The sequence below is a fragment of the Saccopteryx leptura genome, chromosome 6 (assembly GCF_036850995.1).
Source record: "Saccopteryx leptura isolate mSacLep1 chromosome 6, mSacLep1_pri_phased_curated, whole genome shotgun sequence".
Lineage (NCBI taxonomy): Eukaryota > Metazoa > Chordata > Mammalia > Chiroptera > Emballonuridae > Saccopteryx > Saccopteryx leptura.
In genome coordinates, this window is record NC_089508.1 from 159,003,846 (window position 1) to 159,027,786 (window position 23,941).

At 47.0% G+C, this 23,941-nt stretch overlaps 1 protein-coding gene across 1 annotated transcript in view; it reads right to left on the reverse strand.

Annotated features, from left to right (window-relative positions):
• Positions 1-23,941, reverse strand: part of SPOCK1 (SPARC (osteonectin), cwcv and kazal like domains proteoglycan 1) — a 541,468-nt gene that overhangs the window by 15,080 nt on the left and 502,447 nt on the right. The window contains exon 7 of the mRNA XM_066342163.1: positions 3,086-3,202. Coding sequence (XP_066198260.1) covers positions 3,086-3,202 — 117 coding nt within the window. The remainder of the gene's footprint in view (positions 1-3,085; positions 3,203-23,941) is intronic.

The following is a 23,941-nucleotide window of genomic DNA, read 5'->3' on the forward strand; positions in this document are numbered from 1 at the left end:
AATATAACGCTTTGCTCAGCACTTGGGAGATGGAGTCTGCTGTGGCCAAACCCGGAGAAGACGTGCCTCGGGTCTGGGCTGGACCTTCTCTGAGTTGAGCACCATGGATCTCAGGTAACTCCACTAGCTAGGTTTCTGGGACTGGCTTTATTTTCCCAGAGAAAATTATGATAAAGGTTCACTTTTTGTCTTACTTAAGGCACTCTTCTAAGCACTCTAAATCTCTCAGAACCCTTGTACCTATGCAATGATGCTATATCCTCATCACTGGACACATCAAAAAAAAAAAAAAAAAAAAAAAAAAGCTCAAGGCTTAAGTTCCTGCCTTGTCCTGCCCCTCCTCTCCCAGGGCTGCTCGGCCTCGCAGGGTGCTGGCCCACCCATCCTGAGGACATCCAGTTGGTTAGGGGGCCCTGTTTGGAGGTGGGTGGGGGAACACAGTGGTGGCAGAGAGGGTCCTGGTGGTCGGGCTTCTCTGTACAGCCCAGGAGCCCCTGCTCAGTCAGGTGATAGAGGATAAGGCAGAGTTCACCCACGCATTTTATTTTATTTTATTTTATTTTATTATTATTATTTTTTTTGTATTTTTCTGAAGCTGGAAACTGGGAGAGACAGTCAGACAGACTCCTGCATGCGCCCGACCGGGATCCACCCAGCACGCCCACGAGGGGTGACGCTCTGCCCACCAGGGGGCGATGCTCTGTCCCTCCGGGGCGTTGCTCTGCCGCGACCAGAGCCACTCTAGCACCTGGGGTAGAGGCCAAGGAGCCATCCCCAGCACCCAGGCCATCTTTGCTCCAATGCGGGAAGGGAAGAGAGAGACAGAGAGAAAGGGGGGGGGGGTGGAGAAGCAAATGGGCGCTTCTCCTATGTGCCCTGGCCGGGAATCGAAGCCGGGTCCCCCGCATGCCAGGCCGACGCTCTACCGCTGAGCCAACCGGCCAGGGCCACCCACGCATTTTAAAGCACTGTTTTTATTTCAATGGCGTAAGCAGATGGGTGATAATTAGACTCTAAGCTCCCAGAGGGCAGTGCAGCCTGAGCCGCTGCAGGCTCACAGCACATGCTCGATGAAAGTGTTTGCTGACTGAGTTTTCTAGCTATTGCAAAGTTTATCCCTTCAAACAGGAAAATCTATTTTTACATTTATCCCTTTGGATATCAGAACATTCCCTTGTGCAGGAAGAGAGACCACAGGACATAATGTGGCCTCTCATTTGACCGAAGGTCAGGACTGAACAAGCCCTGTGATGCCGATGGCCTCAGCGTGCTAAGTAAAAGAAGACAGTTACTCTGACACTGGAGGGCTCCACACTTTTTGTATAGAGTATTTTATGCATCAGTTTCATAGGATATTAACATTTTAGTACCTGGGAAAAAGGAGCTTACTGCTGACCGACCACCACAAAGAAGTACAGAACCGGCTGGGTGGTAGTCTAAAGGTCAAGCCCATGTCACACCTAGTTGGAAGGTTCTAGAAAAGCACCTGCATTTGATATCCTGGGTGTGGGGGGCCCAGAGCAGCCCTTCTAATTGGCCCCAGGCCTGTGGAACTCCGGAGTTGCACGCTTTCCCCTTCCAACACTCCCTGCATGCCAGCTGCTCAGGACAGCAAGCCTAAGCCTGTCGGGGACTCAGCTCACTTCTGTCCACCAGCACGTGGTCTGACGGCCCCCCAGTCGTCTGCGGTGGGGCCTCTGGGGCCGGGTCTGCGAGGAGCCACTCCTCTGGTCAGTCTGCTCTCTGGAAGGTGCCTCAGGAAGCCTGGGCCAGCTGCTCTCTGGAGGAGCCCAGGGAGGTTTCTCTGGACCACCGTGAATTGTCCACAACTCCCAGGGAAGCCCCCAGCAGGAATAAAAATAAAGCATCTTACTTCCCTTTCCCCACAGATACAACCCCACTCTTTGGACAATTGAAGAGTCTGAGAAGCAAAGTGCTCTCTGTCCCTTAAGTAGAAAGTCTGAACTAATAGAAGAATTGCCTGTCCCCACGTCAGTATTCCCTACCACTATCTATGGCTGCGAGCCTCAGAGAATAACCTAAACTTCAGGGGACAATTCTTAGTTTGGCTGGAGATTGGAAGCTGGTTGAACTCTGGATCCCAACACTCACAAAACACCATGTGCTTGAGTAGTTGCGTTGCCGACTCGTGCACTCTGTGCAAACTGGCCACAGCGGGGGGGAGCCTATCCCTAACCACCTTTGAGATGAAGGAGCAGAGACTCCATCAAAGTACAACTCTAAGGACCTATATCCAGTTTTCTCCCCAGTTTATGAAGAGCTGAGTATGGGGTGAGGGACATCTGTGTAGAGTTTGTACAGAAAATAAAACGCAGTCTGACTAATGTTCACAAAGATTGATTATCAAAGATGTTTGCTACATAGAATGTTGTTTAAAATAGCTGAACATGAGGAACCACTTCAGGGCTCCAAAACAAAGGTCTGTCTACAGCAATTGTTATACCCATAATTTGGAATTCCGTGGGGCTCTTACAAAGCAGATTACTACTCAACAACACAGAACCAGAGGGTATCGCTAAATGGTGAAAGGAGGCCAGAACACAGTCTCCAAAGCGTGGCACGTATTTCTTTCTATATGACCTGGAAAAAGAAGTGTATACCACAACATGCTTAACAGTCGTTAAAATGGTAGGTTTATAGATTTTTTTGTGTGTACATATATATATTTAATATATGTCCCAAAATGTGTGTACTAAACATATGATAATTTTTTAGCCACACTTTAAGAAATACTGTGGATGCTTGAACAATAAGGGGGGGTCAGGGGCAATGACCACCCACACAGTTGAAAGTCTGCATGTCATTTAAGTTGGTCCTCTGCATACACGATTCCTAACTGTGGACCCGAAATATGTGTAAGTTGTGGTATTGTCTTGATTCTAAGGCATTTTCCCACCCTCTATATTTTAATCTTCAGAAATTGGGGCATATTTTAAGTCACTGTTTATATTTAATGTGATTCTTTGTTCACCCCAAAATGCTATTGCTAATTCAACAGTGTCTGATAACTGAGAAAACGTGGTATTTAAATGCAAATAAACAAGCAGGAGTAAAGTGGTCTTACTGCCTTGTGCTGTTTTGGAGCTGGTGGGCTTGATGACCCTGTTGGCATCCTCGTGCAGGGCTCTGAACCAGTCTTTCAGCCGGGAGGCGAGGTTCCGCAGCTCCTTGTCGGTGCAGGCTGGAGGAGAGTGGGGGGAAGGACTGGTGAGTGCATGGGCTGCCTCCCATTAGCGCTGTGCCCTCCCCAATGGTGCCATCAACAAAGCCATGCCAAAACAGGCCTCCTTCTTCAGCCACGACGTGACTCCTGTCCCTAACTTTGATTACCCTGGCCTCCCGCATATGTGCTATGGTCACAGGTAACATGGATGACGAACAGCCTACACTCCCAGCACAGGCTGCGGTTTTTGGAACTGAGCTTGGTGGCCCCCAAGCTGGTGAAGCAAGCTGTCCCAGGCTCACCGCTGTGCTCTGGCCTCAAAGACCAGCGCACATGCCTCTTGCTAATCCCATAAGACTTGTCCTTGCAGTTCGCCAGAGAAGATGACCTAGAATACACTCAGGAGTAGCCAACACTCTGAGGGAGCATCTGCCTGGGACACTGAAAGGCCCCAGGAACAGCAGACTCGATTTTGTGTTAGCCCAAGGGCTGGGTTGGGGACTGTGGGTTATTTTTCTAGATTTCTGACAGACTGACTTCCTTTCCCCTGTGGACACATGGATGCCTTTTCCACAGGGGAGTCCATTCTGTCTGCAGCTCACCTGTTACTGTCTAGCTCATCTTTTAGGTAGGACAGAGTAATGGGGGCCAAGGAATACTCTTTCTGAGAAGAAACTCTGGACAGGTGTGTGTGTGGGGGGGGGGGGTGCAGGCTACCTGAAGGCCAGGGAGTGCTGAAATAAAGCTTGAGGGATGAAATCCCAAAGGAGGGACCACAGTGCAGAGAATGGAGCTGACGTTCCCTAGCTCCCTGATTTTGCCTGGATTCTGGGCACTGAGAATCTTGGCAAAGGGTCCAGGCAGGGAGCTGCTCTCAAGACACAGAAAAGGCAGCAGTGGATTTAATGACATTTAGCCTCTAGAGGAACAGAAATTAGGAGGCCTGAGGGGCCAAAATCCCAATAAGTAAGAAGGGACAAAGAAGTAGACCCTACAACTGTCTTCAAATTCTAAAGCTCCAGGAGATAGCTGTGAAGAAGCCATGCAAAAACAGTGTTACAGGCATGGGGCAGTGGTGAGTGAGTGCGGGTTATCACTGAACTGAGGTGCTAGCTCTTTCTTCGAAAGAAAATATCATCCAACCCTCCCCTGCCTCTTAAGATCTCAGTCCACTCCCAGGCAAGCTTGCCCTTCCTCGCTGGGGCTGGGAGAGAACAGAGCTGGCTTCCAGAGCCCAGGCCAGGAAGGTTCCCCTCCAGCTGAGGGTGGGGAGCAGACCCAGCCCGGCACGCTGCAAGCCCAGACCAGCCTTCACTCCGGCCAGGACCCAGATCCTAACTGTGCAGGTCATGGAGTGACTGAGTGGCTCCACTGTTTAGACCTGAGTTAATGACCTCAAGACACGGCCTTGCTTTTGATAACCAGGACGTGAGTGTAGCTGAGACACCGGCCAGGGAACGGCACCAACAGCAGCCCGACCGGCAGGGGTGCGGCAGCTCTGGGCCGCCTGCCCTGGACGAAGACCAGAGGGTACCCTGCACTGGCTGGAACTCAAGCAGGTAACTTTACCCCTCAGTGGCTCAGTTTCCTTACCTGTAAACTCAGGACATCATTATGTGACAAATTAGACAAGGTATGTGAATTGCTTAGCAAACAAAGCACATGGTATGTACCAGTTACTCAGCAGGTGCCAGCTGTGATTTTATCAACACGACTATTATTATTTTGTCTTAAAATTGAGGATTGTTAGGTAAGCTTAGAGCAAACATTACACCATTCAGAAAACCAGTAATAGAAATGCACCTAAACAGAACTGGCTTTGGCCACATAGGATGTGGGCAGAAAAGGCCACCTGTGCTTGCCAACACAGTGGCCATTAGCCATATGGGCTATTCACAGTTAAATTAGTTAACATGAAATAAAAACAGACATTCAGTTCCTCACCTGCACCCACCCCACTCCAAGTGCTCCACAGGCACGTTGCTGGTGACTGCGTACGGGTTCACGTCGGGGCAGAATGTTGTATTGGACAGCACTGGATAAGATCAGCTACCACTTTGGGATTCCAACTTTCCGAGGCTCCCACGATATCCTGACATCCCAGGTTGTGCCTCCACTCCTTCCCCTCCATCTTTAAAGACAGGCTGGGGAAGGGCGAGAGCCTGCTCAAGCCAGGAAGCAGCACTTCCCACTAAGCCACGCCATAAATTGGGTGGAAGGCGTTTGTCCTGGCAGCTGCAACTCATGGCTTTGCCCGGGTGCCAGGACTGGCCTCAGGAGCAACAGGCTTATTGACCCCACTCAGAACCTCTGGGGGACAGAGCCCACCCTCCTGACTTGTCAGATGCTACACGGGTCACAGTAAGAGAGGATATGGTCTAGTTTTCTGAGGAAATAGGATGCGGACTCTGCAGCCAATCTCACATTTGAAAATGAAAAATTAATAGCACCCATCTCTTCACAGTTGCCATGTACATCTATTCTAAATGTTCTCTATGCAGAGAAAATTGCCAAGTCAACTTGCAAAGGAAATGAAGCCCCATCTCTGGGCATGGAATAAATTAGCCAGTCATGTTTAGCTACAGCCTGACACATGTGCAGGTAATCTGTATCTTTAGAGACTGCTGGGGTTCCCCCCGGCTTCCCCAAGTCTGGGCTCTGGCTGGCTGATGGAGTTAGTCAGGCATGGCAGTCTTGAGAGAGCAAATCTATCACTCGGGAAGAAGTCCACACACAGGATGCCACCGGCTTGGGCAGAGTGAGATCAGAAAGCCGAATGGTGGGGCCCTGTCCACGCGTGGTCAGCAGTCTCCAGTCGGCCTGGAGCGAGACACATCCCAGAGGGGAAAACAAAGATAGCAGCCTGCAGAGAGCTCCTTGCTCAGATCTGGTATTCTAGCCACAGCACAGACTGACAGTGGGAGAGATGTGCTTGCCTTTTAAGATGCCTAGCACATCCCCCGCTGAAGTATGCCCTGGGGATTAGTGCCCTCAGAAAGGGGACCCACATAGTACATCCCACATATATCCTACACACTCAGTTTCTTCCTGGGGAAGAGGAGTTTTGAGGAGAGAAAACCTTAACCATATCCACCAGCCATGCTTGCCTTCACCCCGAGGTGGGCCAGTCCTTGTGATTTCCAGAGAGGGGTGTCTGACGGTCTCTCCACGGCTCCTGTGATTTCCAGAGAGGGGTGTCCTGCGACAGAAGCGGGACTCAGGCCAGCAGCATCAGACCTCCGGAGGACAAGACAGGGCTTCTCGCGAGGGGAGCTGGTTCGCTCACGGAGGCTAGGACTACATCACCTTCCCCCCACTGCCATTTTCCAGTGCGTTCCCGCCTGACCTCCACCCTGGCCCCACCTTTCCTTGCTCTCATCCCCACCCCCAGTCCTCTCTACCTCGTGTCTGCCTCCCTGTCTAGATCCCACGACGTAAGACATGTCTGAGTCTGGCTCAGCCCCTGGGCCCAGCATCTTCCCAGGTTGATTTCTGCCAGGAAGGATGCTCTGGATGCAGACTCATTAGCAACTGAGTATAACAACCCCCTCATTGCCTTGTGCAAACTCTAATTTGGACATCTGCAGAATGGCACAGTAAAGCTCAGCTCCTAGCACAATGGCACGGAATAGAGAACGTCAATGAAACACAGCTCACGGCTACTGCCACATAACAGGGATTCCACACACTTATGTCCCCCTTCCCACAGCTTAAACGTCTGCATAAAATGTGAGAATTGTACTGTTACCCTTTTGTTTTAAACCTAAGGAGATGCTTGTGACGTAAAGAATGCCCTCTTCCCTGTACTTATGTTGTAGATGGGACAGTAGCAGTCCAGGGACTGCAGGGTGAAATGCCAGTCTGCCCTCTCCCGAGTGGAGAAGCTTGTGAAGGGGGTGGGGGGGCTGGCTGACCCTCCCCACCTGCGTTCTCGGCACTCACCATCAGGATGGATACACAGTACTGTTCAAAATACACGTGTTGAAAGAAAAGATAAAAGAAAGAACACCCGGGTTATAAACTCCCCCTGCCCAACAGCCATCACGTGGCAAAGGCAGGCTTTGGATCGGGCGGGCATCTTGCTGGGCCATCCCTGATGCTAGAATCTCTTCTCGCATAGAGTGGGCTTGTGGGGAGCCAGTACTGAGGCAATTAATATTCTGGGTTGATTGAAAAAAATAAAAAATCAAAACATCAGGCCCCCACATCTGAAGGCAGCTGTGCCAGTGACATGGTGAGGTGGCTAGTGGAGCATTAGAGGACAGACAGACGGAGGAAGGGAGCAAGTCAGGCCCCTGCCTTCATTAGCTATGGAATGAGCACAGTGGTCCTTCCGAAGGACCGTGCATAGCCTCTCCGTCCTGCAACTCTCAGAAGCACACGTCACATGTGCAGCCACTGGGACCTCATTAGGAAAAAGCAGAGAGCCACGCACATCACTCCCAAGTGCGCAAAAGCAGCTCCCTCCCCCAGAAAAGTGCAGCGCGAGGCCAGAGGAGGGCCCGGGTAATACAGGGCTCTCCCAGTGGACGCTTCCTGTCTGTTTGGAAAATATGAACAAAATGCCATAAGCAGGTGTGCATAAGGCCCATGCAGGCACCGTGGAAGGTGTGTAGATAGCCCTGGGAAGAAAGTGTGACTGCTTTTTCCCCCTGGGGACTCTCCCCTCCCCTCCGCCCATGGACCAGAGCTTTAAGGGGCTTTAAAGCCAGACTGGACTTAAATGCAGAGGAAGAAGGATGCACTGCTGTCAGTGCTGCAGGGCCGAAAAGCTGTCATAGGGCCACCGCAGTCCTGGTGGGGTTGGGAGAGAGGAAGTGACGGCTGCTCTCACCTATTAGCTTTGCTCATGGGGAAGTTAGCCAGCCTGGGTGTCAGCTATTGATGTAGAGGGAGGCTCGCTTCTTAGCCCAGTAAGCTTAGCCTGGTTCTGCCGCCCCCAGGGCCCCCATCACCCCATTTCCCTGGTCCCACTGTCTTCCTTCAGACAAGCCTAAGCTCGTGAAGGGCTTCTGAGGTGGTCATTTGGGAAGTGGAGAGGCAAGAGCTAGGAAATTCCAGCTTCTTTTAAAAGTGCTCCCGAGGGTGATGCCTAGGGTACCAAGCTGGTCTCTGATGACTCTGAGGGATCAATGACAGTCTACAAAGCCCTCTTAGAGGACCAGACAGAATGGGAGAGACAGGGACATAGAGGAGATGATACAAAAAGTGGAGGTGGGAACAGAGGCTAGAAATTCTTTATTCAAAGCTGTACTGTTATATCTAAGAGAGAGAGAGAGAGTAGGTGTGAGTGTGTGTGTGTATGTGTGTGTTTGTTGCACATCCAAAGTGAAACCACATTTGAACATCCAATCAAGGATGTTTGAAAATGGCAAATCTGACATGCAGACATGGGAAGGTATCTGTAAACCCCTGTTCGGGAACGAATTACTGGTGTTTTCTTGTTATTCATGGAACACCAGCTAAAGAGCTCAAGGAGATGGATGTGCCACCTGTCACACGGACCTCTCTCCCTCCCCCACCCTAGCCTCAGTAATGCTGAGCTCAGGGCTTTGGCAAAAGCCAACATGAGAACAATCAGAATTTAATTTAAACTTTCATGCCTTCGAAGGTAATTAAAGAGTTGGGCCAGACTGGAATTCTCTCTGGAGAGGCCAGGAGGCGCCCCAGAGGGGGAGGCCTGGGGCTGGCCTTCCCCAGCCCTCCTCGCTGCTGTTATGCATTATTACTTAACCAGGGCAACACTGGCCCAATGAACCCAGAGTGTCTGCAGTGTGCATCTCCTGCACGAGGTCAGAGAGATTAGAAGGCAGGCAGAGCCTGGACTGGAGCCAACAAGGATGCCCTCCTGAACCACCTCGCCAAGGGTGCAACGTCTTCCTTCTTCCACCCTCATGCTGCTGGCAGCCTCTGGACACGTGTGGGCTCCTCCTCCCAGTGGGGTCCCTCATGCTGTGGAGTATCTAGCACACAGCAGGTGCCCCAGCGTTGGGAATGTTGCAAGAAGGCTGAGGAGGCGGTGCCATACTCCCTGGGATCTTGAATGAGGGGAAACGATGGAAGCATATTCCCTTGGTAACCAAAGCTCTCGTGAACTGGAACTGAGCGAGGTGAAGGTGGAGTCTGCAAAGCGCAGTTCCGGGAGCAGTGACCAGGGTGACTCCACTCTGAAAAAAGCAGAGTAACCAGGCTCTGGAGAGGACAGAGCCAAGGTCAGGTGCAGCTGTGCCACCCGGCTGGGGCTGGACATCTCCAGTGTCCTCGTCTGCAGCCCTAGCTCACAGCACTGGAAGGGGGAGGGGCTGGACAGATGGGCCTAAACCCCCGGCACTCGTCCCTATGGGCTGGGATTGCTTGCGTTGCGGACAGAGAGGACAGAGGGCGGTGCCGAGGGAAAAAGCACTTAGTGACCCACTAAGGGGAAAAGCGTGGGAATCTAGGTCAAGCACATGGTATCTTCACAGGAACAGCTGCCTGAAGCGAGTCAGTGAGGGACAACACTTCTCTTGTTTTTCAGAGGGGGTTAGATGACATTTTCAAGGTCTACAATAGTAAGTGGAAAAACTTCACCCCCTATGTGAAGTTCACTGATCTGCACGTGCGCGCGCGCGCGCACACACACACACACACACACACACACACACACACACGTGCCTCACCTGCACTCCTCCCTCATCCCTGTATGCTGGGGTGTGGGGGTCAGAACCACGCCCCCCACCCCACTCACCCCCGGGTGCTGTGTCAGAGCTCAGACTGTGGGTCGCAGCCCAGGTTTGAATGCTGCTCCCAAGGGCACACGTTTCTCACATGAACCAGTGCTCTGCTCTAAGCCTCTTGTTTTTCATCTGTAAAGTGGGGATAATGACAGTATAAACCACACAGAGTTGCAGAGAGGATTTATTGTGAAGACTAAGCTTTCAAAAACCAACAGGCCCCTTTTCCTCTGAGGGGCCTCAGGGCCTGGGAGCACGGACTCCAGAGGCTAATGGGGACTAAGCTGCAGCCCTGAGCAGTGTTACTGGCAGACACTCAGGCTTCCTGAAGGTCACTCCTGCTCGAGTTAAATTGTTCCTGTAGGTAGTTTTGGTTTTTACTTTTTCAGTCCTAAATTGTCGATACATACGTATGTTCTCTTATCCTCAGAGAATGCATCATTTTATGTAAAAACAGGTGCAAGCAAAGGCATTAGGGCCCTTTTACTCAGAACACTTCCTAATGAAGTCCCTCTTAAAAAGGAATCTTTGAATGAGCTTAAAATATTGTCATTAAACTTGGAGGAAGATGAGTTAAATCAATTAATGGTACAACCTGCAAGCGAAGATGCACACATTTCCCTAGTAGACTCATTAAGATTATTCTTAGTAACCTGATTTGAGGAGACTTTAATGGTTCCCTTGATTGTAATGATAATCCTTCATTTGGAAAAAGAAATGCATTCAGAACCAGCACAACATTTCTAAACATGCATTAGTGAAGGAACACTTATGTGTCCCTGGAATAATCTAGAGCAAGAGGTTAGCTAGATGAAGTAAGTTATTACAGCTGCTGTTGAAATCCACAGCCTTTCAACACACCAGGGTAAAAAGAATTACTGAATATGCAAAATACTGGTTAGAAATGCACTCTCCAGCCTTGTGTTTCCGGGGCAGTGGGGAGGCGGTTCCCTGCGTGGGAAGCCTGGAATCATGAGCAGAGAAAACGTCGGCTTTACTGAAGCAGCTCCTGACCAGGCAGACTCAGCAGGCCCTCAGCTAATGCAGACTGAACCGGAGGCATGACGATCACTCTTCTCACCTACAGTTAGCATTGGTAGGCGCCTCAGGACAGGTGGGGGACTGATGAAATAGTAGCTATTATTACTTCTATTTCTAGAAACACTCTATAGTTGAGAACTGAATTGACTCATTGAGAAGGCATACTCTTAGTCAGGAAAAATCAACCTAGAATGGTCCATACTAAGGTCTTTCCTAAAAACCTATCCTTTTGGACCTGATCGGTTTCATAGAAACAGAATAGATGGACAGCACAGAGCAGCCATTTTAGCAGGAAGCCCTCTGCCCTCTGTCACTGTTGATGCAGTGGAACAGAGTGCTCTTGGACTGTGACGTGTACAAAGACAGACGGCTTCCTCCCCTTTCATCCACAGGACTCCCTTTTCAATGGGTAGGCCAGTAAAGTCTAACTTCTTACAGTAATATATTTTTTTAAGATGCTGGCACTTTGATTAATATATATTTATGAAGGAAAATATTGTGTGGCAAACTTACCACAGGACGCTCAGCAGAAAAATGAAAATGGTGAAAATGTGGACCAAGGATAACAGCCTGGATTAAAATGAAACAGTTGCATTTGAAGAAAGACAATAGTAATATATAAGGACGCAGAGAGGGAATGAAGAGACACTGGAGGAGATGGCTTGTGAGCTTGCTAATCCCAAGAAAGAAGTAAAACAAAGTAAAAAAAAAAAATCATCATTAAAATGAAGGCAAATTAGGAAAGCACCCTTCAGAACAGACACTGTGGAAAGCCCGGCAAGACAGAGGATGCTAGAAATGAGATGTGTGGGCAACATGAAGGGAAATAAAGAAAGAATTACAACGGATTAGGGAGTGAGTGACAGCTCCAGAAAAGAGGCAGAGGCCATCCTGCATGAGCATAACTGAAGAAACAAAAGGAAACAACTGAATAGGACATTTATTGAAATGTAATTCACTAGACCCTTGGTCGGCAAACCGCAGCTTACGAGCCACATGCGGCTCTTTGGCCCCTTGAGTGTTTAGCAAAGGCCAGCTTAGGAGTACCCTAATTCAGTTAATAACAATGTACCTACCTATATAATTTAAGTTTAAAGAATTTGGCTCTCAAAAGAAATTTCAATCGTTGTACTGTTGATATTTAGCTCTGTTGACTAATGAGTTTGCCGACCACTGCGCTAGACCATTCCTGAAGCAAAAGAAGAGTCAAATCGACATCCTGAGGTGGCGGGCGTTAGCCAGAGATGGCCCACATGGAGACCCATCGTAATGAAGTTACTGAATCTTAAAAGTAAAGAAATACTTGACAGAGGAACAGAAAAGACATCCATGTAATTTATGAGAGAAAAAAAGTAATCAGGCTGCCCTCAGATTTCAAAATAGCAATATTCAAATCCTAGTCAGGCTATATCTGTAAGGTAGCCAAGAAAAGGAAGTTGAACCCAAATTGCTGTATCCTCCTGAGTTACCTTTGAGGGATAAATAGTACGGGAAGTGGTTTTGAACACAGGGACTCGGGGGGGATTTTTCCTGGGAGCCCTGCAGAGGAACTACGGGAGGGCTCGTTGCAGCCAGCTGTGGAGACGACTTTGAAATGCATCTGTTTATGAACAACCAGAGGCAGCGATTATGGTGGCAGGTAAGAATGCAAATACCACATGCTCTGACAAGGAAGAAACGATACAGCTACCAAAAAAAAAAACAGAAAGGAGGGGAAGGGAAGATGCAGTTAGGACAGGTCTGCCAGCTGCCTTAGGTACAGGAGTTTGAGAGTTAGGTAAAAGCATGAAAAGGTAACAAATCAAATAACAGAAGAATGACTATATTTTATAGAACAAAGGTAGACCCTGAGATGGCAATTGTATTAAGTGATAGAAGATAGGGAGGGGAAATCGAAAAAGGGGAAGAGAAAGGGGAAGGAAAAGAATCATATCCATTTTAGCACTGTTTAAAGTGATAAACTCCCGGAATATGAAGAATTTCACACATGCACACACATACCCTCCTCTCCCCCTTACAAAAAAGCAGAACACACAGTGGGGAAATAACATAAAGGAAAACAACAGAAATAATAGAGCTGATAGGACCAAGCGCAATTTTTTTTACATCAATAAATCTCAATGGGTTGAAATTCAGCTCTTAAAAGAGTCAGATTTAATTTTCAGACGGGGTCACAGAGGAAGACCTAACTCCATGTAGACTGCAAGAGACATAACAATGGCAAAGTGACTCAGAAAGACTGTTCAGTATTTTGACTCCAAAATTATAATCTACAAATACACACATACATACATTAGAAGTAACATATATAAGTCCACTATTTGAAATAACAAAAGGCTGCACTAATTCAAATGTCCATAGTTAAATCAGTTATAGTACATCTACACAATGGAAAACTCTACAGCTATTTGTATGATTTGCCAGGATCACCAAGATATATTAAGTAAAAAAAGCAAAGCGCAGAACAGTGCATATCATGTGCTATTATCTGTATTAAGGGGCAGTGGGGGACAATAGCCTGTGTTTATATTCACTTCTTTGTGCAGCAAGAACCTCTCCAAGGAGCTACAGAAAGCTGCTAAAAATGGCTTCTGTCTTGCAGGAGGTGGGAGCTGAACAGAGAGATGGTGGACAAGGATGTGAGGAAAAATGCCTATGTTCCTGTTGGCACTTTTTGGCTGTAATATGAATGTAAACCTCTTTTAAAATTTAAGTGTGCCCTTGTGTGTCTCCCCACTAAACCACATGCTCCTTGAATATAGGGACCCTGTGTCTCACTCGCTCAGGTGTCCTCGGCACTGAACTCAGGGCCCAAATCACAGGCGGCCAGTTGTTTGTTAAATGAATCAGCAAAGGAACAAATGAAGCAACAGGTGCAGGGCAGGTCCTGCGAGGCCTGCAGGCTGGAGGCCGTCCGTGCCCTGGCCTCAGGAGACCTTTTGTCCTCCAACCCATCAGTTCTAATGCTACATGCTAATGCTTCGCTTTCTAAGCCAAAGGGGAAAAATAATCCCTAAACCTGGGACTTTTTAATCAATGCAGTCTATGTGCTGTTCTCCACCCTGCCCCGTGACCTTGGACAGGTCCAAGTCCAATTCCAGCGCTGAGTCAGACACTCTGGGAATGCAGAGGTGATTGAGACACAGACAGCCCTGGCCTGCTGCTCAGACTCTTGTCTCCTTCTTAGCAAAATGAGAACACCCCCCCACACACACACACACACACAATTCTAGGTAGTAGAATTTTAACAGTGAAGACCTGAGCTGTTTGCTCTTCCAGAATGCTCTTTCCTGGAGGACCAAGGTTCGGTTCAGATGTGTTCGTCTGTGGGCTCCTCTCAACACCTGCCCAGGAAGATTGGACTACCGCCTCCGAGGGTGTCCTAGGGCCCTCTATTTGCAGTCCCACTTTTCTGTGCTATGTCACACACAACCCGTTGTCCCTCTGGACTCTGGACTGATGCAACAAGAATTCAGCAGCGGTCACATCTGCACCTGCCCCCAGTTCCTGGCAGAGTGATGGTTCAAAGTAGGCACCGATATAGGCTTGCAGAGACACAAAGAAAATAATATGAATGCTTTGAGCTAAGTAAGAATGCAGTAAGCACACCAAGAATGGACATGGCAAACAGATCATGGAAGAGAGTGACCTTTGAGGATGGTAGAGTAGTGATCACCAGCACCCAGTATTGAGACAAATAACTTCCAGCCTTAAGACCAACCTTGGGTGGGGAAGAGGCAGGGACAAACACGTGTTGCCGACTCTGAAGCTGATTGTATAGACACATACTGTCTCAGAAGGCTCCGGGCGCCTGGCAGGTGACCCTGCTTTCTGCACTTCACATATGAGAACACCTGGGCAGGTTAGGGACCTCGCCCATTCTCGCCTCCAATTTAAATGCCACCTATGACATTTAAACCCCCCTCATACCAAGTGATTCCAGTCCATGCTCCTCCTGCCACCCGCGCTAAAGTGCTTATGGGAAGGATGGCCTAATTCTGGACAGACATCATGCTGAGCACCCCCCTCCCCCTGCCCAAGGAAGGGAATTACCAGAAGGCCTGGCAGCTCTGAGTTCAGGGTTCCAGGGCTGAGACCAGGCCCGTGGGGTGTACAGGCAGGCTCTAGCCTCCCTGCTAACTCCTCAGATCTCCTCCAGCCGCCACCTGGGATGTCATTTCCTGTTCTGTGCATATTGAGTGAGGGATGCTAGAACGACTCCGCACACCTGGCTTGTCTCAGCACTGGCTTCGCTGCTGTCTGGATGGTTACCAGTAAGTAATTTAGTTTATCTCTGTTTCCGTGAGCTTATTTGGAAACCATGGGCTGCTGCTTACAGAAAATTAAGCTTCATTTTCTTTTAGCATTCAGCCAATAGTGCAAGCAGGAGATGGTGATTTAGAGGTAACTGGCTTATGCATATGTAAACATGATGCATTTAGCAAATTATGTAGGCTTCACACTTCAGAGCATTGAAGAAAACAAAGGTGCCTTACCAGGAAACTTTAGTGAATAGAGACATTCTGAAAGGAATATAGAATTATTGGTTTGTAAGAATAGTTGGAGTCGAATACGAGTGGAGAATAATGGCTTACAACATGGAGCATGGGGTGGGCTGAGCAGGATTTGAACAGGTCTAATTTTAAGTGGTATTAAGGTGTCTCTAAGGACCTCAAAGAATAACAGCCCACTATGTGCCTTAAGAGTGAATTCATGGTGTAACCTCATTTCAAACTCAGCCCCACTGTGACTCCTCAACACTTCACACAATTTCCCGGCATACGTTTCTCTGCTTCAACCTCGAGGAGGAATTCTAGGTCTACCCTGAGCTCAAAAACACTACAATAGGTACAGCATCCCTATTATATCACCTGTTCCATGCTCCACTAAGACCTGCTGCCTCAGTCCCTTTCAATATCTCATCAGTAAGAAATTGACTGAAATGTAATTGTAAGTATCCCTCTCTCTGCCAAGGGCAACTGTACACACCAGCACTGTGGATGTTAGAACTCCCGGATGGGCCAGGTAAGAGTCCTGGGCGTGAGCTGCCAGGCCTTCTGGTAATTCCCTTCCTTGGGCAGGGGGAGGGGGGGGCTCAGCAGTCTCAGTCTGCAGACTAGCAAGAGGCGGTTCATTGGTCAGCAGGCGTGGCATCCAGGGGCCTCTCTCTGTGCAGGACGGCAGCTGCAGGCTGTGAGAGATGACAGGTGGCACCAGGGCAGCTCAGCTTGTGTTGTGGTCATCAGTACTGACACCAGTAGTGATACTATGCCCACGAGCTGCCAAATAGTGAGTACCTACGATTGCCAAGAAACATGTTAGCACTCTCCCTCCATTTCATCTGGGTGGTAGCTCATTCGGAGTCATTATTATTTCTATCTTAGTATGTGGAAACTGAAGTTAGAGGGGTTATGGGACTCTTCTCTGGATGCCACTGAGTGCATGTTATATGACAGGTGCCATACAAAAGCATGGGCTCACTGAGGTGTCACCCCAGCTCTCTGGGAGGCATGAGATTCACTAATGTCCACACCCCAGTTTGTGAGCCAGGATGAAGTTACAGCTCATGTGTAGGTCAAGATAATAAATGGTAGAGCTGGGATTCACATCCAGGTCATAGCCACAGCCATGTGTATCCTGCTGTGGCCTACAGTCTCACTGCGTGGCAAGCCATCCCCAAGGCCAGAGAATTCTCCACTCGCTGGAAAATGAGGCGGAGCCGGGGAGAGAGCATCTTGGGTGTGCAGAAGTCGTGCTGGTCTCTGGACCCAATATGTTCTTTCTCCTCCCTCCCTCTCTCCGTCCCTCCCTCCCAACACCCCCCACCCCACCCCACCCCACATACAGACACACACAATTCCGAGTTATAGATTTCTCAATCCTCACAACTCTGAGGCAGGAACTATTGTTATTCACTTTTAGAGCTGTGGAGACTGAGGCTTGGAGAATTTATGTCAACTACTCAAACTCAACAAAATATTCAGCAGCAGGGTTTGCACCAAGGCTATCTGACTCCAGCCTCTAAAACAGTCCACCTGGTAATTAGGAACATGGCACTGGTGACTCAGGAGCTGGCTCCACTTAAGATTCTGTCTTGGGACGAGGGGCGCACCCTGAAAATCATGGCCCTGTAGTAGAGTTTATATGAGACGGAAGAGGATCAAGTGCAGATGGCTGCAGAGATCCAGCTGCACTATTACTACAACAACTACAATGCTTATAACACTGAAAACAAACAAACAAACTTAGAAGCAAAAGTGATAGGGATTAAATTATGGTTCATAAATATGCCAGAAAACTGAGAAGCTATTAAAAAGTATGGCAAAGATAATATGACACACAGAATGTTTACAAGTGAACAGAACAGAATAGCAGAGAATCCATGGTTTGCTCTCTGTTTGTGACATGACGTGGGCCGTGCAGACAGGTGGGGAGAGACAGAGGCAGGGGACATGCAATAAAAGGTTCATAATGGCTCTGTGATACAGGAGAATCTTTGTCATTGATTCTTCTTTGGCCTGCTGATGCTGTCTAGTTGTCCGCAATAAGCAAGTAAGCAGGACAGAGGGAAGGAGAGACCCTCCGCGGTCTGCGTTCCGTCTGGAGACGGGCCTCTGTGTCAGACGCAGGAGTCTGACACCCATAACGGGCGACGTACGTGCATGCCTCAGACTCGCCAGTCCAATTTTCTATCTTAAGCAATAAAAGTCCTGAGAAGAACAAACTCTAAGAGGGTCAGAAAACATCATCTTTCATTAATTTTCCTTCTTTAATCCTGTGAAAACCCCCGTTTCCCTGATGGTAGCTATTCTGTGCGCAGTGAGAGTCTTGCCAAGAAAGCCGGCGGGGAGGACAAGGCCAGGTTCGTTTGCAGGTGACCTCCCCGTGATGGAGGAACATGACCCCATGAAATCAGACTGGGGCTGATTCAAAAAAGTCTCTGAGTGAAAGTCAATTCTGAAAGGCTCATTTTCCCACTTTCACCAAGAGGTGCTCACGCAGCTGCGGAAGAGTCCTGGGGAAGAGAGGTGGGTCTGCTTTGTAAAGCGCACAGCAGGGACGGGATGCCAGCGTCAGTAACGCTCAGGCTCAGGCTCCCACCCAGAAGAGTGGCCCCTCCCTTCCTGAAGGAGCCTGAAGGCCTGCTGGGGACAACACGCAGGGCCCTCGGAGGCCCTGGGTCTGATACCATCGCCCCTTTGCAAGGTCTCAGTGGGGAAGGAAAATGGGGTCTGTTTAAGTTGTTTGCAGATGCAAATGTAAGAGATCACAAATTATAGAAATGATCCCTGAAAGTATAGTCTTTGTAAGAGATCACAAACTATGGAAATGATACCTGAAAGTATAGTCTTTGTAAGAGATCATAAAGGGGCAAAGTCCCATCAACTCTCCGTGCTCACACACCAAGGAACAAATGGTTCTGGGCCATGTGTGTGGTTTGCACTCTGGAGCAAGGGGGAGAATGGACACAGACACACAATGACCCTGTTTCTCATGTCACTGGAGGGGAATGAGGGGACACTTCCATATCCTGGACCCAAGATTTAGAGTCTGAAGGATACTGTTATTGAAATGGCTGCAGTTAGTCTGACTAATGTCACCGCTGAGAGGGAGAGTGGATCTGGTGAGAAGGGTTATGGGATCTGGATACAGACTTCATGCAGCAGAGCCAGTCCGCTAAGAGAACACCTGGCACACCTGTCCAGGGGCCGCTGCGGATGTGAGCATCACTCACAGGCTACGCGCTCTCCTGGTGAGCTCTGAGATGTCCCCACATGGCTACTGGCAGAGCAGTACTGCCCACAGTCATGAGGTTAAGTGATGGTCAGGCAATGCCTCACACTTGAGCTCAGCACCACTGGGTTAAGTCCAGTAGTCCTCAGATACCCACCTCACTTAGCCTTACAAGTGAAGACTGAACAGACAATACCCTCATAAGCTCAAAGTCAAACAGTATTTCCAAAACAAGCAGGCTTAGAAATTGGTGGAAAATGAATTTATACAAAAAGCAGAACCAAGGTTAGAAGAATTTGGGTAAATTAGGTCAGCTTAATACCAACTGGTGTCTACACAGTTTTGACCACAGGGGTCTGGTATGCTTTTCTAGACTTCTGGAAAGAAGCCAACCTATCAACCTCAGGGTTCAAAGTCAGGCAAAGAAAACACTGCTCAGGCACCAAATGAGGCTGCCCAGGACCCAAACCAAAGGAGGACATCAGAATCAGAACAACCAGCCCAAGGTGGCCCCACGTAGGCAATACTGTGAGACTGCCTGAGAGTCCGTGATGGAATCTAGGAGATTTAGTGTGGGCACAGGTGCTGAACCAGTCCTGTGTCCAAGCACCTCTGGGATGTGACCTGGCAGGTCCACAAGGCCCTAAACCACATGGCACAGGGAGTTTTTCTCTCCTGCTCTGAGTGCAGGGCCAGGAAGGAGGAGCTCACACCCCAGTGCCCTGTATGCGCTAGCCTGTGACCGGTGCTCTCAGGCTCCTGTGTCAGGGCCGGCCCTCGGCACCTGGGCAGGGAGGGAAACAGCATGGACCAGAGGAGGAAGCACGTGCAACTTCCGGTTCTGCGGTGTCTCTCTACTAGACCACAGAGACCCAGCAGTTACAGATAGCATTATGTTTCTGTTTCTCTTCTGATGTTGTAGGGGCTTAATACAAAGCTGCTGCTGATGACCAATTCAGAGGCTGAGGCTGCCAATCTCAGTTCTTTTCTGAGCCAAATGCCAAGGGAAGCATTTAAATGATTTAAAAAGTCAGAAAGGAAAACTTGGATCTAGATACTATTTATTATTCCAAAAACCTAGCTCTGTGTGTGTGTGTGTGCGCGCGCGCGCGCGTGTAAAAATTATCTCTAAGGAGCCTCTTCATTCTAATAATTTTTAAAAATGCATAATAAGGCTCTGGCTGGTTGGCTCAGTGGATAGAGTGTTGGCCTGGTATATGGATGTCCTAGGTTTAATTCCCAGTTAGGGCACACAGCAGAACTGACCATCTGCTTATCTCCCCCTCCTTCTTCTCCTCCTTCTCTCCCTTTTCCCCTCCTGCAGCCAGTAGCTTGGCTGGTTCGAGTGGGTCAACCTCAGGTACTAAAAATAGCTTGGTTGATTCGAGCATTGGCCCCAGACAGGGGTTGCTGGGTGGATCTGATCAGGGTGCATGCAGCAGTCTGTCTCACTATCTTTCCTCCTTCCACTTAAAAAAAAGAGAAGAAAGCCTGAAAATATTATAAAAAATTTTAGACAGAATCAAGAAACAATATATGAGTGTGTGAAAGTTACAACTTAGCTAATGTATTACAGAACATCATAATGGAACTATTCAACCAATGGCCTCATTGCTTTTTACTTAAAAAGAAATAAGAAAAAGTTAAAGTCTCACCTCACAACACACATTAATTTAAGTTTCACATGGATTAAGGGCTTAAGGTAAGAACAATTAACAGGGCCAATTATTAGAATATGAATAAAGGAGGACTCTGCATACATCAAAGCAACAAAAGAAATAAAGTGCTAATAAAAGTGAGTAAAAAAATGAAAGGTATATGTTCATTAAAAGTCCTGCATACTATTAGTAAACCAGACCCAGCAATACATTAAGAAGATCATTTACCATGATCAAGTGGGATTTATTCTGGGAATACAAGGTTTGGTATAATTTTGCAAACCCATAAATATCACGTAAACAAAATGAAGGACAAAAATCACATGATCATATCAATAGACTCAGGAAAAGCACCTAAATCCAGCACCCATTTATGATAAAAACTCTTACCAAAGTGGAAATAGAGGGAACATACCTCAACATAATAAAGGCCATATAAGACAAACCTACATCAGACTCAATGTGCAAAAACTAAAAGCAGTCCCCTTAGGATCAGGAACAATACAGATATGTCTGTTTCTACCACTCTTGTTCAACTTCATACTTAAGGTCCTAGCCATAGCAATCAGACAAAAAGAAGAAATAAAAAGCATTCAAATTGGAAAGGGAGGAGTAAAACTTATTATTTGCAGATGACATGATACTGTATATTGAGAACCCTAAACATTCCACCCAAAAACTGCTAGAACTGATAAACGAATTCAGTAAAGTAGCAGGATACAAAATAAATATCCAGAAATCAGCTGCATTTTTATACACCAATAATGAACTATCAGAAAGGGAAGCCAAGAAAACAATTCCATTTATAATTGCATCAAGAAACATAACAACAACAACAACAAACAGGAATAAATTTAACCAAGGATGTAAAAGACCTACACTTAGAAAATTATAAGACACTGAAGACAGAAACTGAAGAAGAAGATACAAATAAGTGGAAGCATATACTATATTCATGGATAGGAAGGATGAACACTATTAAAATGTCTATACTACTCAAAGCAATTTATAAATTCAATGCAATTCCTAACAAGATACCAGTGGTGTATTTCAAAGAACTAGAACAAATATTCCAAAAACTTATATGGAACCACAGAGACCTCAAATGGTCACAGCAATCTTAAGAAGAACAAAGTTGGAGAAATCATGCCTCCTTATATCAAACTATACTACAAGATGATCCAAACAGCATGGTACTGGCATAAAAACAGAAACATAGATCAATGGAACAGAATAGAAAGTCCAGAAATAATCCCACACCTTTACACTCAATTACTATTCAACAAAGGAGGCAAGAACATACAATGGGGTAAAGAAAGTTTATTCCGGTGGTTTTTAACCTTTAAACACTGGGTGACCAGTAATAGGAGAATAACTTTGGGGACTGCTACAGCAGAAATCACCCTGAACATAGGCAAATTCAACTAAAATCACTGGGTCTATAATCCTCATACAACATCAGGTGGTTAACTCTTGCAGACTAGCACAAAATTTCTGGCATCCAGGTAGTTGATAAACACTGGTATATTCAATAAATGGTGCTGGAAAAATTGGACAGATACGTGCAAAATAAAAATGAAACTAGACCACTTCTTATACCATACACAAGAATAAACTCAAAATGGGTTAAAGACTTAAATGTAACACTCAAAACCATAAAAATTGTAGAAGAAAACATAAGCAGTAAAATCTTGGATATTTCTCACAGCACTATTATTTCTGATGTATCACCTCAGGCAAGGGAAACAAAAGAAAAAAATAAACAAATGGGACTACATCAAACTAAATCATTTGTGCGCAGCAAGGGAAACCATCAACAAAATGAAAAGACAACCACTGAATGGGAGAACATACTCGCCAATGATACATCTGGTAAGAGGTTAATATCCAAAATTCATAAAGAACTTATAAAACTCAACACCAAAAACACCCTCCAAACAATCCAATTAAAAAATGGGCAATGGACCTGAATAGACATTTCTCCAAAGAGGGCATTCAGGTGGCCAACAGACATGAAAAGATGCTCAATGTCACTAATCATCAAAAATATGTAAATTAAAACCACACTGAGATATAACTTCATACCTGTCAGAATGGCTACCATCAATAAATGAAAAAATAACAAGTGGCAAGGATGCAGAGAAAAGGGAACCCCTGTTGGTGGGAATGCAGATTGGTGCAGTCACTGTGGAAAACAGTATGAAGTTTCCTCAAAACTTAAAAAATGGAACTGTTTTATGACCCTGCAATTCCACTTCTGGGAATATATCCAAACACTGATTCAAAATAATACATGCCCTCGTAAGTTTATTGCAGCATTATTTACAATAGCCAAAATATGAAACACCCAAGTGCTCATCAGTAGATGAGCGGATAAAAAATCTGTGGTACATTTACACAGTGGAATACTACTCAGACATAAAAAAGAAGGAAACATTACCCTTTGTGACAGCATGGATGGATCTGGAGAGCATTATGCTAAGTGAAATAAGCCAGCCAGAGGAAGACAGATACCATATGATTTTACTTATTTGTGAAGTCTAATGAACAAAATTAAAAAATATAATAGAAACAGACTCATAGATACAGAGAACAGACTGGCAGCTGTCCAAGGGGTGGGGATTAGAGGCTGAGTATAAAAAGTGAAGGGATTAAGCAACAGAACAAAACAAAAAACCCTCCTAAATACATGAAATAAAAATAATAAATAAATAAAGACCTGTCATAGCCCCTTACTGTAGAAGAGAGAACTGTAGTCAGCCAGCCACAATCCCATCAAAGTTTCATCAAAACAAGCTGAACCTGAAGCTTCTGCAAATCACAACTCATCTCAAGGCCCCCAAAACCAGTAAATGAAACCTCTAGCTTTCACCGCACAGTGCCAAGCTTTAGCCTAGAACAGTAGTTCCCAACTAGAGGCATTTACCCAGGGACAGTGGGAAAGCCTGCGACGCTCTGGCTGTAACATCTGCAATGGCACTCCTAGCATCTAGTGGGCAGAGGCCAGGGATGCTGCTAATATCCTGCCTTGCCCGGGATAGTTCCCACGACAAAGAACCATCTGATCCAAAATGTCGGGATTGCCAAAGTGAAGAAACTCTGCCTGGAAGAGAAAAGAGTTACCCTGTGGTATTGAGGACTGCAGGGTGAAGACTGCTCAGGTGATGTAGAGGAAGAAATGGACACAGTCCAAACCTCAGGACTACCGGAGATGCCGGAAAGCTGCCCAGGTTAATTCTCACTATGAGCTGCAGAAATGCTTACCTTGCATAGAACTGTAACTCACCTTCATCACCTCTCAAGTTCACTCCCTCTAGTATATACCTTATTGTGATCCTCAATAATCATAATCCTGAGAAAGGTATAATGATAGCCTGTCACACACATAGAATAATGTATGGATCCAGGGAGGGGCAACTGCTGAGACAAATGACCCCCATCACCTCCTGTCAGTTAAAACTCTAAAGCAGGGATAGTCAACCTTTTTATACCTACTGCCCACTTTTGTATCTCTGTTAGCAGTAAAATTTTCTAACCGCCCACCAGTTCCACAGTAATGGTGATTTATAAAGTAGGGAAGTAACTTTACTTTATAAAATTTATAAATCAGA